Source organism: Metopolophium dirhodum, chromosome 1 (assembly GCF_019925205.1).
Source record: "Metopolophium dirhodum isolate CAU chromosome 1, ASM1992520v1, whole genome shotgun sequence".
NCBI classification, from domain to species: domain Eukaryota; kingdom Metazoa; phylum Arthropoda; class Insecta; order Hemiptera; family Aphididae; genus Metopolophium; species Metopolophium dirhodum.
The window spans coordinates 91473451-91491337 of NC_083560.1; the positions used below are offsets into that span (position 1 = coordinate 91473451).

Genomic DNA, 17887 nt, shown 5'->3' on the forward strand with positions numbered 1-17887 from the left:
ATATTAACAAGCCTCGTAAAGAACAAGAAGAAAATATTATATATCTAATTAATACGTGGAAAAAATATAAAAATAATGAGATATCATTAAATGATTATTTACTGACATTAGGACCACGTTTTTGTGCTAAAAAGTTATAAAAACTTGATTTTTGTTATATTTTCTATTTTTTTTTTATTCGTTGATCCGGAAGTAATTGTGATGTATTATATTATAATTATTTATTTTTGTTTAATGTTGGGAAAATTTTTGAATTTTTATTGCGTATTATTTGTATATTATACTATACTAAGTTTTAATATAGTAAGTAAATCATTAAAGATATTATAGGACAATTATTGTTAATTTCTCTAATTTATTCCAAAAAAACAAAATATTTGTTTTGCACAATCATTGTTGCATTTGCTCAAATATTAAAGGTAAAAGGTGCGCAATCGTGTTGGGTTTTCCCAAAGATAAAAAGGTAAAAAGTGCGCAATCGTGTTGTGTTTTTTCAGGTAAAAAGGTAAAAAGTGCGCAATCGTGTTACGCCCCTCTTGTACATATTAATACCTTATTGTATATAATAATTATATATTTATACTATAATATATTCTTAACTATATAGTTAAATAGGTTTAATACTAGTTAGTATAAGTTAATATAAGTTTAATACATCGTAAACTGTATTACTATACATCGTAAGCCTAATAATTTTAGTGATTTTTTTTAAAAAAATTTAAAATGTTTTCTTTTATACTGAACAGGGCTATAGGTATTATTTTTATTATTATAGGTATATATTTTTAAATTAAATTCTGGTTAATGCATAATATATACTATAATGGGTACTAAACTATATTTGAAACTTACATAGTAGAATTATTTATTAATATTTTAGAATCATTCTACAAGAAAGTCAAATTAAATTTTATGAGCATTTGAAATTTATATTTTTACAACATTTGATATTCACTCGATTTCTCGTGTAACGATTTTAATATTTTTGTTGTAATTAAAAACCAAATGACTGTAGATACTTGAAAATTTCACTGAATGTTTGTATTAGCATTTTCTATACACCATAAAGTTTTGAAAATAATTATCTATTTTTGAGCCGTTACGGATATTGTCAGTTTTCAATTTTTTTAGTTTTTTTTTCTATAAATATCAATCAAATTTTATTTGTTGGGTATAAAAGGGTGAAAATTTAATTCAAGGCTCCTGATCTATTGTTACAATAGCAGTTGAAAAATATAAAAAAATATATAGGCACTATTTTTTTTATAAACATTTAAAGTTTGAATTTTGACAAAATTTATTAATTATTTTATAGTTATAAATGTATAAAATGTTCAACTTTTGTAGCTAAGGATTGAAAATTTAAAACAAGGTTCCACGTAAATAGTTGAATACATAAATTACTTTATTCACAATCATATCAACAAATATATTATTAGTAATATCATAGGCTGATTGACCGTTTTCGTTCAGAATCGTTTTTCTTATACAATTGTGGTAATCTGACAATCGGGTTGATTGTGTGGTTTGCCGGGTGCAACGAATCCGGACCTTTCGGCGTGGCCATCTCGGCGTGGGTCTATTTCGGCGTGGTCATTTTTTCATAAAATGATTTTAATCGCGTTTAGATTATATAATGTTAGCATTGATTATATTGTACCGATATAATTTATCAGTTTTTATCTCACTTTCGTCGGTTGGATGGAGGTATGCCGTATGAACTGTATATAATAATAATTATATATATATATATACTATGGGATTATACTGTCATACAACATAATCTATATTACGGTCTAAGTTAATAAAGATATAGGTTTAGGTATAGTTAACCTATACGCTGTGTCGATAGACGATCATTGAGTAGATCATCAAGTAGTCAGTACCTAGTTAGTAGTCACCATGGCACAAGCAATTGAAACTTTTCGTGGACGTGAAATATTTGTACATGATGGGTACATGTATATTTTTATGGTACAGTTGTAAGAAATCGTCGTCGAATCCCACTTTCCCCCCCTATAATCTGGAACGTTTATGATCGAGTACTTAATAAAGAAGATCGAACAAATAATCATGCAGAAGCGGCAAATCGTAGGCTTAATCTACAAATGGCAGTTGACCACCCGACACTATGGGCATTTATATCATGTTTAAGGAGAATACAAAGTGGCCGAGACACCTTCTTTTGCCAATTAGAAACAGGCAAAAGTCCACCAAAAAAGAAAAAAAATACATCGACGTCGATAAACGTATTTTAAAATTAGTCAGTGATTATGATAATCGTAATATTATGAGTTTTTTAAGAGGAATAGCACATAATTTAAGTATGATGACCTGAATATTTTTATTCATAATTTTAATAGCAATTCTAATTTTAATACTAATTTTTGTATACAGTTTTTATACAAAAATTTTTTATTCATTTATATTTTATACCTAATTTCTGAGTGACCTGAATATTTTTATTCATAATTTTAATAGCAATTCTAATTTTTATACACAGTTTTTTATACAAAAATTATTTATTTATTTATATTTTATACCTAATTCTGTAATGGCCTTACGCCGAAATGTCCTAGACCGGGGTTGCAAGTAGCAAGACCATGGAGAAAAGATTTCTTCTTTTTGATTGAAATAAAACTTGTTGAAGATGTACTCTGGTTAGGTTAGGTTAGGTTTCATTTTGGTGAAAATTATTAAAAGCCAAATAATATAATTCTGGTGCTGAGTGTCGTGAAGATGCTTGTGATGGCAATGGGTGTACACGTCTGATTACAGACCGTTTTAGGTCTGCTTTTATAAGGGTCTCCTACTCCCCTACCTTCCGCCTTGCCAATCGACTTATCCGTATTGCCAACAGAGTGCTATCTATATCCTGCACGCTTAGTTGTGCAAAAAGTCCTATCACTGTGTCCATCATGTTGTCAATCATTTATTAGAGACTACTTTCCTGTTTCTATTTATGTACGTTATATATATATATATATACCCAATTCCCATTGTTTTATATATGATTGACGATTCGCATATAATATGATGTGGTCCTTTCAAATATTATTCATGAATTAACGTGATTGACTGTTTACGATAACGCTATTGACAGTTGACACCCTTCGTCATCTTAGTCGTGTATTTGGGTATTTGGCAATTGATATACATATACATATACGTAACATTATTTCTTATTCGTTTAAATTTATTATATCTGTCTGTAAACTATCTAAGCTTTATTATTTGATATGCGTAGGAGTAAACGGATGTCATCCGTTACACAATGATATTAAATCATTGCATTCAAATTTAACACCATCCATTATATAATGACCCACTTGTAACCTACTTTACAGCAGAGCCACTTGCCCACTTTTTTTTAATTTGCCAGTTCAATATTACCATGACGTAATGGCTATAACCAATAATTGTATGGTTGACATTATAAATAAATTATATGGCATATGATACTATTTTAAAATACACGTTACATATTATAATTGGTACTTAGTTCCGTATATTTGTTAGGTATTAATATTTTAAGCAACCGGAGATGCGTATTTAAGGTTAGTTTTTTTCTTATGTATGGTGTTCAAGTGACATGCTGGTCAATAGTTAACCCTAGTCCCTAGATAGGTACTTAACCGAACGGGAAGATGAGATATTATAATATAGGTACAAAACTAGTTTCCTGTTGCCACAAAATATGTTTGGCATATCCCAATACCTACAATAAGACGAATGACGAAACATTTATACTGCAAATAAGTAATATATTTGTTTATTGTTCGGCGGTGGGTGGGATTGCGAGACACGGTGGATAGTTGCGTGCAGTAACTCCGCCTTGTGAACAATTATATATCCCGCCCAGAAATCCTATACGTCAAACAATAGCGTTTTGTGAGGTAATTTTTTACTATCGATGTTGTTTTTTACATTTTGTAGTTAAAAATGTATTAAATGTTTAACTTTTATAGATAATGATTGAACATTTAAAACAAGGTTCCACGGAAATAGGTTATTCTGAAACCAAAAAATATAAAAACAGTTTTTATTATAGTTATTTTATGTTCAAATGGATTCAATTTAGTTGTGTTTGTTGCCTGGCCATTTTTAGTTTATCTTTTTATCGACGCTTTGCAATTGCAATCTCGTAAAGATGTCCACCTAATTTTTAAAACATTGACTGAAATTACATTATTATTAATAAATAATTTGTACTATAATACAAAATATATATATTATAGTTTTTATACAAATTAAAAAAAAATAATATATGGTATAATACTTGTATAATAAGTATATAAATATAAAATTTAAATACTTTTTTTTATAAATAAACTTAATATTTTTTTTATTCCAAAATAATTTTAATATTTTTTAAAATAATAGAAAGACGTGAGTATAACATTTTACATCAATATTATTTGTATTTAATGGACTTAAGCAAACCTGTGATACCCCGCTACACTAGTAATGGACTTCCACTATAGGTTTAACCTGGTAGCCGTTTTTCCCGAACTACTTTTTCCCGACAAATATTATTCCGGAAATAAAAAATTTAAAAATATTGTTATTTTGCTATAATATAATATTATATTTTATATTTATAAGTAAAATACAGCTATTGCTTTACATTCTAATTTATAAACAATTATTTTTTCCATGCGATAAAGATAGTATTTACGAAAAAGACCCGTACTTTTCTTCGTATCTTGCCTTTATTGCACTTAACCGTAGTTACAACGACATGTGCCTATATAACTTCGCAACACGAACATTTAACATTTATTTTACATCGATATCACCACACTATAGTAATCGTAGAGTCGCGTATTATTCGCTTGCTATCAGCCTTCGTTATACTTCCATTTTCAAATATCTATATAAAATTAGTGTGTTTTATTGTAAATTGTATAGACAAATTATTTTTTTTATTGAGTCATTAAACTATTGGTTACCAGTTAATTAAACTAATGATCCGATTTCGGTTGAATAAAAATGTATTCGTTCATTAAACAGTAGTACAGTTCGTCAGTAACCACGAGCGTGCTCAGAATTTCTGGCAGGGTAGTCATTAGGGATGGGCATGAAATCCGAATATCTGAATTATCCGAATATCCGGATATCCAAATCCGGATTTGAATCAAATTCTTATCCGGATTTCCCGAATTATCCGGATTATCCGGATTTATGGATTTGCTTTTTTATGTGACTTCAGACTTACAAATATTTTTAATGTATGGTAAAATAAATTATTTTATTATAATGAAAATTTAACAAAATGTTATATTATATCAAAGTTCGTATCATAAAAATCGTTCGAAATGTATACATTCCAAATAGATAAGTATAGTGTATACCCAATTAATTAATCTTTACTGCATAACCTTCGGATGGTTATTGAAAAAGGTTTTTTGAAGATAAGTTAAATTTATCTTACAACAATAATTGTTATCGATATAATTGTTTACTCGGACATGTTCTTTTACAATTATCAAATAAAAATTATCGAAAAATATCAAGTGGAGAGTGGAGACATATTTGTAGGAATAGTATTTCTGTTGCATCAAACGTGTTAACATTGAATAATTGTACTATAATGCCTCCAAGTAAAATTTGGAATTTTTTTACGCGTGGCGAATCAAATAAAACTGCTATATGTTCTGTATGCAACGACGTTTTAAAAAATATGGGATCTACATCTATTTTATGGTCGCATTATAATCGGTGGCATAAGCCCACTGCAAACGAAATTAATGAAGAACAGCACGCTAAAGAACATACAGGGTAAGCATGTTATTAATACTACACTGTTTGTGCTTTAATTAGTTATTAAAGTGAGAACTTTATTGCGCTATAATATGCGCTATATGCGCTTAATTGGGGACCTATTTCGTTGAACGTCCGCGTAAATAAATATATAATTGGTTGCTATTGGTTAATCTGGCACGTTTGTTGATTTCTATTATTATTTTTTGTCAATATACATATTTATGTATATAAATGAATGTCTGTGCGTAGATTAGACCTCTGGTAAGAAGATAGGCTAATTTAAAGAGTGTTAAATTTGGTTTTTTTCATTGTATTTTAGTACGGTTAGGTTAGTTTAGGATTTTGTATTATTTAATTATATTAATCCAACTTAGGCGGAATTAAGTAAAAATAACAAACTTGGTAATACTTTGATACTTTACTGTTAAATCATACACTTAGGTACGTACAAACAGTACGGGGTCCGCGATCTACCGCAGATAGATTGCCTAATGTTCTACCTAATGTAGAACCTGCACGAGCTATTGAAAGTGTTACCATTGTATTAGTAGAAAATAATTAATTTTAAGATGACATATATGTATATTTGATTGTTATATTGTAATAATATTTTGCATTTATCATACCATGTCATCATAATATCTAACCTGAAAATATAGTTCTCACTTTTACGGTACGTCTCGCGACGCTCCCATTTTTTATTTAATTTTAATTATTGAATAATTGTTATTACACTAGATTAAAAATCCCAAAATATTTTTTTGTAGAGAAATTGATAGTAATGAGAGCAATAGCGATAATGAACAAATAGCTTCAACATCTTCAACTTTCATTTCTTCTCAGTCAACTTCCTCATCATCAATCAGCCCTGCTTTGAAACGTAAAAAGCACTACCATAACGATAACATTTGTAAAAGAAATTCAAGACCATTAGATAAAAATCGATGTGAAATTATTACGCAAAGTATTTGCAAAATGATAATTGTTGATATGTTACCATTTAGTACAGTTGAAAATAAAGGTTTTCGTTCATTAATTTCAACAATTGAGCCACTTTATACTATTCCATCGCGAAAAAGCATTACTACACGTATTGAAAAAATGTATATAGATAAATCACAAAGTATCAGAAATATCATAGAAAACATTAATTATATTTCTTTAACAACTGATGGTTGGACATCAACAGCAATTGATTCATATTTAACATTTACTGCTCATTATTTTGATGATAATTGGAAATTGTATAGTGTAACTCTTTCAATTGAAGAAATACAAGAAAGTCATACGGCTGAAAATTTAAAAGACAGTATTATGAATGTTATTGAGTCTTGGAATTTAAATAATAAAATAACGGGAATTAGTCATGATAATGCTGCAAACATTTCAAATGCTGTAAAACTATTTTACGATCAAGATATTTATTCAAATCGTTGTGCTGCTCATACACTACAATTAGCTGTGAAAAAATGTTTAGATTTAAATACATGTCGTCCTTTATTAAAAACCGCATCAAAAATTGTTGCTAGTTTTCGACAATCTTCTAAAAGAACATATGCCTTAGAAAATTATTTAGCTGAGAAAGAGTGCAAAAAACTTAATCTTGTACAAAGTTGCCCTACACGTTGGAATTCTACTCTAGGTATGTTAGAACGATTGTTGGAACTTCGTTCAGCTGTAGTTGTCATTATGTCTGATCGGACACTTTTTAATAGTAAGATCGCGAAAGATCAAGAATTACTAGAAGAAGACTGGGAAAAAATAGAAATACTTGTTACTTTATTGAAACCATTAAAAACAGCAACAACAGTTTTATGTGCTGATCAAAATGTCACTATATCAATGGTAAGTTGATTAAAAATTATAAGTATAAATTAATATTCAACAATAATTATTATTTTGTAAATATCATAAAATTGTTGTGTTTATTTTCAGGTTTTACCAATTGTTAAAAGTCTTATTGTAAAACATTATAAACCCAATAATCTAGATAGTAGGTTTTCAACTCTATTCAAAGAGACCATTATTCACGAATTATCAACACGTTTTTCTGTACAAATTGATGTTGACAACGATTGCGAAAGAGAAATTAGTATCACTCAAATGGCTAGCATACTTGATCCTAGATACAAAAATATGTCATTTGAATCTTCCGAAAATATTAAAAATCGTATTAAACAAATAGTACGTTCAAAAATGGTTTTGTTAAGCAGAAATACTGATGTACGTATACCTACAGAAAAACGCACAGCACTTGATGAATTACTTGAAGAAGAACCAAATAATGATACTGACGAGTTTTCAAGGTATATGGCGGAATTTCAAATAAATCATAATGCAGATCCATGTGCATGGTGGAAAGATCATGAAAACATTTATCCAACGTTAGCCGTATTAGCTAAACAAATATTATGTATACCAGCATCTTCTGCTTCATCAGAAAGAGTTTTTTCAACAGCCGGTAATATATTATCCCCAAAACGTAATAGAATTACACCATGCCATTTGTCAGCCTTAGTTTTTTTAAAACAAAATAATAATTTTTAATTAAAAAAAATAATTTAAGTAATATGCATGAATATGTTTACTGTTTTGTATGAATTATTGTTGTATTATTAATATATATTATTTACCTAGTGAGATTAAATATAATTTTTGCTATGTTATAAAGTATTTATTTTGTTATTTTGATTTTTGTTAGATATTATTTAATAATTATTATATAAAATGTTATGTTACATTATTTTACATTTTTTTTTTAGTATAAAAAAATAATAATTAATTTTTACAAATAAAAATGTGCTTAAAAATTTCAATAAAACCATTTACATAATTAAGTAATTGTTTTTATTACAGCTAAGCGCAAAACATCACTAGTACTTAAAATGTGTTCGAAATTTTGTATACCCATGTCTGAAAATTATATTATAGAAATAAAATATTATTATTATATAAAAATGAGTCATTGAACAGCAAAATCGAGTTGAATAATCCGGATACTCCGGATAATCCGTGAAATCCGGATTTTCTAAATCCGGATTTGACAAATCCGAATAATTCGGATTTTTGAAATCCGGATATGCCCACCACTAGTAGTCATACACAAGTACATAACACATTAACACACACACATATTACGTATATATTATATTCATATTCACACCTAAGTTATAAATACTAATTTGGATAGAGTAAACTCATTTAACTACATTTACCATAGTAAAAATATTTTATGATTGACTATTAATTATTATCATAATAATAATATTGAATATTGAAGGGGGGGGGGGGGAGTTCGCAGAGTAGTCAAGTGCCTAACGATTTTGACTTTAAATGTAGGTTTAGGTATAAGTAACTAATAGGGAATAGCTATAATAACTAATAAGTTATATAAAATGTAAAATCGTACCTAATTTGATACACAATATATTTTTACAATAGACTATCAAAGGAAACTTTTGTATTTTTATTACATTTAATTGGAAACGATTTGCGACGTTCTACAAATAGAAGCTTCGCCATTTCTCCAGAAATACAAATTTTGGTGACTTTAAGATACTATGCTACAGGTACCTTTCAATTTTGTATAGTGTAACCTACATCAAAATGTACTGTACCTATATTTTTATTTGTTTTTCTAAATTTAATGTTATATATTATGGTAAAGTTACTGTTGAACTGAACACATGTGTTGATGCATACAGGCGGCTGCTCGGATCTATTATAGTGGTAATTTGGAATTTTGTCGCTGCCACCCAAGGCACGTATAAGTCGTAAATGATTATAAGTCTATGTCTGGTTTTAGACGGGAACGGCACACGTGCATAACGGCAACGACGACCAAAATTTAAAACTATATGGTTTAGAAATAGAATTTTAAAAATCTAAATTCAAAACGCCCCGTAAGAAGTTTCTTTTACACAAAAAAAAATTCCGAAATCAGTTCACTACGCGGCGGTGCTAGGTGTGTTTTTGAGCAAAAAAACCAGTCACGTGCAGTCCTTAAGAGGAGGTCGCACACTCGCACCCTCATATTATGCTGTCTCCGTCTTATAAAGTGGCGTAGCCAGGAATTTTGTATGGGAGGGGGGGCTAAGTATACAAATACAAATACTACGATAGTATAATAGAACAAACTAATACACAAGGGTATTGTTCATCTAAAATGTTGTTGTAGGTGGTTCCAGGTTCTGTTCATGACAGTACAATTTTTGATAATAGTATGTGTAGGGCTAAGTTTGAAAATTGAGAATATGGAAATAGTTTGTTACTCGGAGACGGGGGCTATCCATGTCGCGATTACACGATGACTCCTCTTCTTCGTCCTGTTACTGAAGCTGAGAAGAAATATCAGGTATTAGTATATTATTTATTATTAGGAAACATTTAATACTACCATTAATAGAAATTACATTTCTCTCTTTTCACTCTTAATTTTCCACAATCTGGTTCGAATACAATTTTTAGTTATAAGGAATTAAAATTAAATTAATCGAATACATTTTTTTTTTATAATTTTTGCTTCATTAAAATATCTCCGACCGCCATCATTAAAATAACTTCCAGAGAAATTAAATTTAGTTTAAAAATTATGCATTTAAAAATATCCTTTTTTATCATATAAAGCTCATAAGAATCGTTGTAGAAAGGTGTGTGGAAAAGGAGATTTCCGGTGATAGCTGTAGGAATACGGACATAGCTTAACACGGCTATGACGACCATTGTTGCCACAGCTGTTTTATACAACATTTTAAAAGAACAATGTGATGAAATGCCAGCTGACGAAAATGCCGTTGATAATGACTTACTTCTGGAAATTGATATGAACCCTGTAAGACAAACAGGCAATTTAGTCAGAGGACAGTTAATTTACCTGATATTTACATAAAAACCATGTTGTAGTGGTAACTATTAGTTAGTAATATAATGTATGTATATTATTATTTGTAAATTTTTTGTATTATTCATTAGATTATATATTTATTATTCAAGTATAATAAATAAATTAATATTATAAAGTTATAAAGTTATAAAAATGAAAATAAATATTATGTAAAAAAAATCAACTTATTTTATTATATAATTTTAATATTATACTAAATGCTTAAATTATGAACAGTAAGTTAAATATTGCTCATAGTTTAATTATTTGTATGATTATACCTGCACATATGTATTTAATCAAATCCAAACATTTTTTTTTCGTGCTTGAGTTCCAATAATAATATTTCTTCTTTAAATTTGTTTTGACGAGATTCACTTTCCAATCTTTCCACTTCAAATTGTATTTTTTGTGTCATAAGTGTTTTTTCTAGTTCACTTACTTCAAGGTCAACATTTGCTTTTTTTAACATAATACTGTGTAGTTCGGGTCTGGTACGAAACATCGACAGTCAATATATCGACAAGTTAAAAGGTCGACGGTCGAAACTTCGACCAGTACAAAATGTCGACGGATCCTTATATCGATAAGTACAAAATGTCGACAGGTCAATATATCGACAAGTACAAATTATCGAAAAAAAAATACTACATTTTATAGTTTAACGTCGAGATAAAGTGAACGGTATTCTTTTGGATACTGAATACTCTGTAATAGCTTTATATACACAGATAACGATAAAATAAATAGTATTTCCCGTGCGAGAGAGATATGAAATCATTTCGATTTAGTATGTATGTGCTGTTAATATTAAAAAATCAGTCGGGATTTTAAAACGGGTCAACAAGCTGAATTTTTATAATGTAATTATTTTTATAATAATATATCAGTATTTATTAAATAATTATTTTGAAATATATAATTTTATCTTGAGTATTTCATGAATTACAAAAATATGTAAACATCAACTTGAAAAGTTGAAACACTATCTTTTTAATATAACTGTTAATAATTATAGGTATAATAATTTATGAAGAACTTAAATCGAATTAAAATATAATATTTCATTAGGTATAAATAGTCACCTATATAAGTGACAGTTACCGAAAAAAATGCTATCTACTATGCGTACAGTATATAGTATAATTATCCAAACTTATAGGCACGAATTCACGACGATGCACAAAACTGTGTGCGAGTCCTATTTTTATTGCGGTCTTATCGTTACCATCGTTGTCATCCGATATATATGTAATACCTAATCCGTCATAATGTTTTATTATTATGAGATAGGTAATTGATGATATACGAATAATATATTAAACTTAATAATATTAATAATCATGTTTATTTTTTTTTAATTTTAAAAGTACCTACTTAGCTAGTTTATTTTTTTGCAAACATATGTCTTTACTGATTTTTGCTTAAATTACGTAGGTACAACAAATTTCAAGTATCGAACCACAAGCATTTTTATATTTTATTTTTTATAGAAAAATGGAAATTTGGAACTAATACCGTCACAAAAAGGAAAATATATCCGTGAACATTCAGTTTATATCAAAATCAACGCCGTAAAAATAAATTGTATTGGAGATGCGATCAACGTATTTCCATTGGTTGTAAAATTTAATTTGTAAAAATAATTCTAAAATATTTTTTTTTATTTACATTATTTGTGTACTTATTTTAATTTAAATTGTAGGCATTTATTGACTTGTCGACGTTGTACTTGTCGATATAATGATCCGTCGACATTTTAACTTGTCGATATATTGACTGTCGACGTTTTAACCGGCTCCCGTGTAATTCATCTTCAAATTTTGTGGTATTTTCTGTTTTTGCTAATCGTTTGTTATTCAAAATAGATTAACCTTCGTACACTTTCTTGGAACTTATCTGCTTAGATTCATTAACATTAATAATATTTTTAGATTTAGCGGAGATTACATTTTCAGACAAATTGGATTTAGGAGTACAGGATGATGAAGGAACGGATTCATTTAATTATCTGGATTCTGGTTCAAGGGTATCACATATCCCTTCATAATATTTTGTAAGACATATGCTAAAGCAAAAAAATCAAAAAATTAAAAGCAAGCAACAAACCAATCATATTTTTAAATAATCATCAATAATTAATAAAAAAATATATATACAAACCATCAGTGTTGGGAAGTAACTTAAGTTACAGGTAGCTATAGCACAATTACTTTTTATGTAATTTGATTGTAATTTAATTACATTTTATTGTTAGTAATTTATATGTGATTTAAATTACTTTTTGTACTTACATAATTACATATCTAAATTACTCGTTACTTTTTTTTTCGCAACACCAACATTTGTTATTTGGGCGTAATATAGCAACTAAGGTATTCCGTACTTCCGCGATTACTAGGTACTCTCTAGGTCGGTTTAGAGCAAAAGGATCTATTATAAGTTGTATACAGAAAGAAAACCATTCAGCCAATAAACATAATATACTTCTTTAGAAAACATATATTAGTTCCTTTACCCTGTACTGAATCAGAGAGTCACCATTGTGAAAGTAAGGAATACCTTTGTTGCTATATTACATTCAAATAACAAATGTTGATGTTTCAGATTCTCATTCACATGGGCGCAACTAGAGTAAAATTAATGACGTGCTAAAACCTAAAGCACAACATGAAAACCACCCTTCCTTATTTATGATTATTACACACTAAAATGTTTTTAAAAATAAAAAGATATTTAATAATTATTATTCACATGGCTAAATTAGTTTGATATATTTTATTATTAGGACTGCGGACTACTATACTCTTATTACTACCACTAAAAACTGTGACTAAGGATTTTTAATATTTTTCAAATATCATTGTAATTATATAGTAGGAGCCTTGTATTAAATTTTCAAGCTTTTTTACCCAACAAATAAAGTTTCATTCATAGAAAAAAAAACTAAAAAAATTGAGAACTGATAATGTCCGTAAACAGCTCAAAAAGAGTCGTATTATTTTCAACATTTTATTGTGTATAGAAAATGCCAATACAAACATTCAGTGAAATTTTCAAATATCTACAGTCATACATTTTTTAATTACAACAAAATAAGAAAATCGTTACAAAAGAAATCGAGACGTGGCGGCTATCCTCAAAATAATATGTGTTGCTGAAAATATTTCAGAGGAAACAACCACCTACCCACCCACCATAAAATAATTATTAGAAAATACGAATTACCAATATTTAATCAGTGACTACTGGTTCACATATTTTTCTAATTGTTATCAAAATATAACAGTAAATTAATTTAAAAAAATATATTTATAACACTCTATTTTATAAATTGAAAAATATATATTGTATATTACTATACTTATACAATATTGTATATAATATTATGTATTTTATAATATAATGTCAAAAATGATAGTATATTTTATTTTCATAAGGCATAACAAAAGTTTATAATTGAGATAAAATGTAAAATGATGAAATATATATATTTTTAATTTTGTTTTGTCTCACTTTACATGATGAAGTATGGCGTGTCCAATTTGTAGAATTCATACTACCTACCTACCTTTTTTTTAACACATATGCAAACGTTATCATCATCATCAAACATTATTAAATATTAAAAAGTATACAACGTGTAGTATGTACCGAGTACCGATAACCGATTACTAATGTTTTTATAATTTGTAAATTTGTAATCCAATAAAGACATTAAGATTACCTCCTAAGTATTGTAAACTAGATATTATTATATTTAAAATTCAAATTATGTGACTATTTTGAATAATGACATAATGGTAATGAGTAATGACTAATAAAATTATTAAATAATAATTGATTAGGTATCTACCAAGTATCCAATATTCAATAATATTATATTTTTAGCATAATATCGGTAGCAAATGGTCAAGAGAGTGGAGTGGAGGTATAGCAGGTGGTAAGTAGACGGAATATCAATAAACAAACTATTTTTATTTATAGACATACCAACTACCGAAATATAAATACTAGTCCGCTGTCAGTACATATAGGTATTATTTTTATTATAGTTTACTAGTTGAATAATTAATATAAATAACATTCTACAGGAAACGGTTTCTTCTGAAAATGATTTATTCCAGAACTTGTATTTATTTTAGTATTGTTTCGTTTTTAATTATAAGTCATAGTATTAAAAATAATTACACAAATACCCAACATCCATCCAACCACTCACCTTGGTACCCACCCACCCACCAAATGTTGTATGTGTTGCTCAAGCAACACTTGCACCATAGGATAGCCGCCACTGGAATTTCGAGTGAATATCAAATGTTGTAAAAATGTGAATTTGAATTTCAAACGCTCATAAAAATTTAATTTGACTTTCTTGTAGACATTTTGTTTTTGATAAAGGTAGAAAAACTTATGGACAATCTTGTATTACATTTTCAAATCTTAGATTTAAAAAGAAAAATCTTTATGAATTCTCAACTCAAAATAATTTGCTAATTTTCGTGATTTTTCAGTATTTTGTCAAGATTTGAACTTTAAATGCTTATAAATGAAAACTGTGACTAAGGATTTTTAATTTTTTTCATCTGCCTTTGAAACAATAACCTAGGAGCCTTTCAAGGTTTTTTACCCAACAAATAAAATTTTATCGATATTTGTAGACAAAAAAACTAAAAAAAATGGAAACTGAAAATGACCGTAAACAACTCAAAATAAGTCAAAATATTTTTAAAATGTTATGGTGTATAGAAATTGCTAATATAAATATTCAGTCAAAATGTCATATACCTACGGTCATTAGTTTTAGAGTTGCACAAAAACCAAAATCGATTTTCTCGAATACAGATTTTGTGTAAAAATTCCCGTTTTTCCTTAATTTTTCTTTTATTTTTCATGTCGCTTTTGAAAACTACTGAGAAGTTTTTACTGTTGACCCCCCAAAGTACCAACTAGATTTCCTTTTCTATTAGAAAAGTTAATGTCGAAGAAAATCCAAGCACTTTTACTGTCCTAAAAGGTGATGACAGACACAAAAAAAAACACACATCATTGTAAAATCAATACATTTATCGCTTCGCTCAGAATCTAAAATGTAATTCATTTGTACCAAACTACCGATTAGGTTTTCAAATTAAAACAGCTGATTAGTTGTTATCAATTTTCTGTGATAAGCTTAAGACTTCAACATAAACCTTGGTATCATGTTTGAAACCAATACATTTTTACTCAACTGTTTGTGCAACCCAAATCGCTTCATTAAATTATTTAATGATTCAATAAAACTATTCATTAAATAAAATTAAGGAACGGTTTTATGCAACTCGGCATAAGTATATTAATTTACCTAAATACTTAAAAACGCTCATAAAGGTATTATAAAAATTAGAAATATTTAATGAATTCTAAAAAAAAAATAATTTAATTTATAAACATTATATAATATAATATATTATGTTTATAAAAATACACTATATTTTATGTCCTATAATGTTCACGAGCTCCTTCATATTAGTGACGAATATGAACATTTTGGAGCATAATAATATTAGTGCTTTTCCTTTTGAAAACTATTTGAAGAACGTAAAAAAAAAAATGGTACGTAAACATGAAAACCCACTACACCAAATTGTTAAACGTTTTAATGAAAGAAATCAAATTCAAGGAAATATCTCAAAAACTAAAAAACAATTTTCATATCTTAAAAGTATACACACAAATGGCACTTTATTACAACATGTAAATGGGTTGCAATATAAAAAGTTGTATCTAAAAAATATAACAATAAAAGTTGATATAATAGCCGACTCATTTTTTTTTCCAAAAAATTTGATGTAGTTAATAATAGTAGTTTATAATATACTACTCTAAATAGTACTAATAATCATTGTAGGAAAAGTATTTGAAATTTTAAGAGCTTTTTATGACAGTCCTATAAGTACCTATTATAACTGTTTTTAATATTTATGAAGTTGATGATTTATCATCTTCTTATTTGTACTGGTAATTTGATAATATTAAAAACAAAGTTATGAAAATTGAGTGCGATGGTAAAAACATTACTATCCCAATAAACATTCACTTATAGTAGAATATTAATGTTTAAGGTAAACTTCACTGTTATTGTCTAATTCTAAATTTTAATACTTCAAACATTGCCGTTGACCATTTTATTTTATTTTACCTATTTGTATATATTTCAGTGATCTAAAATTGTAAAATATATGGACAATTATTGTATGTTTCATTGAAGAAAACTATGTTGAAGTTGTACTGGAACGCATAGGTAAATCCATAATTGAATTTAGTTATTATAAAACTAGAGCTCTGTCTAAAGATATTGATAAATGTATTTCTATTTTATGTATAATATTATAGTTATTTAATTCATACATAAATACATTTATAGAAAATTTACAAGTGGCACGGTCTAGACTAGTTCGTGCTGAAAATACTTCAGAACTTTTATCTTTCGATAACTTTGATAAATGAACTAGAAGTACACGTCATAAATTACACGTATCAGATGAAGAATCAGAGTATGATTATTAGATGAAAAACTTTAACAGTAAAACTAAAAAAAAAAAATCGATTCAAAATATGGAAATTCTTCACAGTTTGTTCATAATATTATGCTCCCGTATTTCAGAATAATTATGGTGAATTTATATTAGGTTAATAATAGAAACTGTACAGCATAGCAAAATTTGTGTCCGGCAGTTAAGAAGATGTTATGTAGTTGGCAATTTGGTTATGTTGATACTATAGTACCTATATATTCGGTGTTGGTTAAGCAATAAGCCTATAATTTTCAATATTACTTTAGATATGTGGATTTTATAGCAAGTTTGTAGTCTTTTAGTTTTTAATTATGGACCTATTATAATAAAAGACATTATACTTACGCCGACATCTTCATGATGACACCCAGTACCCACTACTACTGTGCTTACAAATCAATAGTATTAATAGTAAATTATATTGTAGACAATTATTTGTTCTATATTGTATATTATTTTTAGTGGACATAACTACATAAGTCATCACTCATCACGAAGGAATCATTGAAGATGATAATTATAATAAAGATAATAATTATGTTCCAAGTACTCAACTGCATCCATATAATAATATAAGTAATAAGTATGTATGACTATTTTTAAATAATTACACTTTATAGAAATAATGTACAACAGTACGGTTAGGTATAGCCTTAGGGATTTTATCCGAGCGTTTTTATTC

At 27.7% G+C, this 17887-nt stretch overlaps 1 protein-coding gene across 1 annotated transcript; it reads left to right on the forward strand.

Moving 5' to 3' along the window:
• Positions 1-5073: 5073 nt before the first annotated feature.
• Positions 5074-8377, forward strand: LOC132937045 (E3 SUMO-protein ligase ZBED1-like). The gene is made up of 3 exons (XM_061003875.1): positions 5074-5781; positions 6534-7611; positions 7702-8377. Exons 1-3 carry the CDS (start codon positions 5594-5596, stop codon positions 8311-8313), a joined length of 1878 nt encoding a protein of 625 aa, XP_060859858.1. The 5' UTR covers positions 5074-5593; the 3' UTR covers positions 8314-8377.
• The last annotated feature ends 9510 nt before the right edge of the window (positions 8378-17887 follow it).

Bases quoted from the DNA above. Each gene is read 5' to 3' on its own strand.
- LOC132937045 (XM_061003875.1), top strand. From the start codon at position 5,594: ATGCCTCCAAGTAAAATTTGGAATTTTTTTACGCGTGGCGAATCAAAT. The intron at 5,782-6,533 runs GTAAGCATGTTA...ATTTTTTTGTAG, and splicing joins CACGCTAAAGAACATACAGG to AGAAATTGATAGTAATGAGA. The intron at 7,612-7,701 runs GTAAGTTGATTA...GTTTATTTTCAG, and splicing joins AAAATGTCACTATATCAATG to GTTTTACCAATTGTTAAAAG.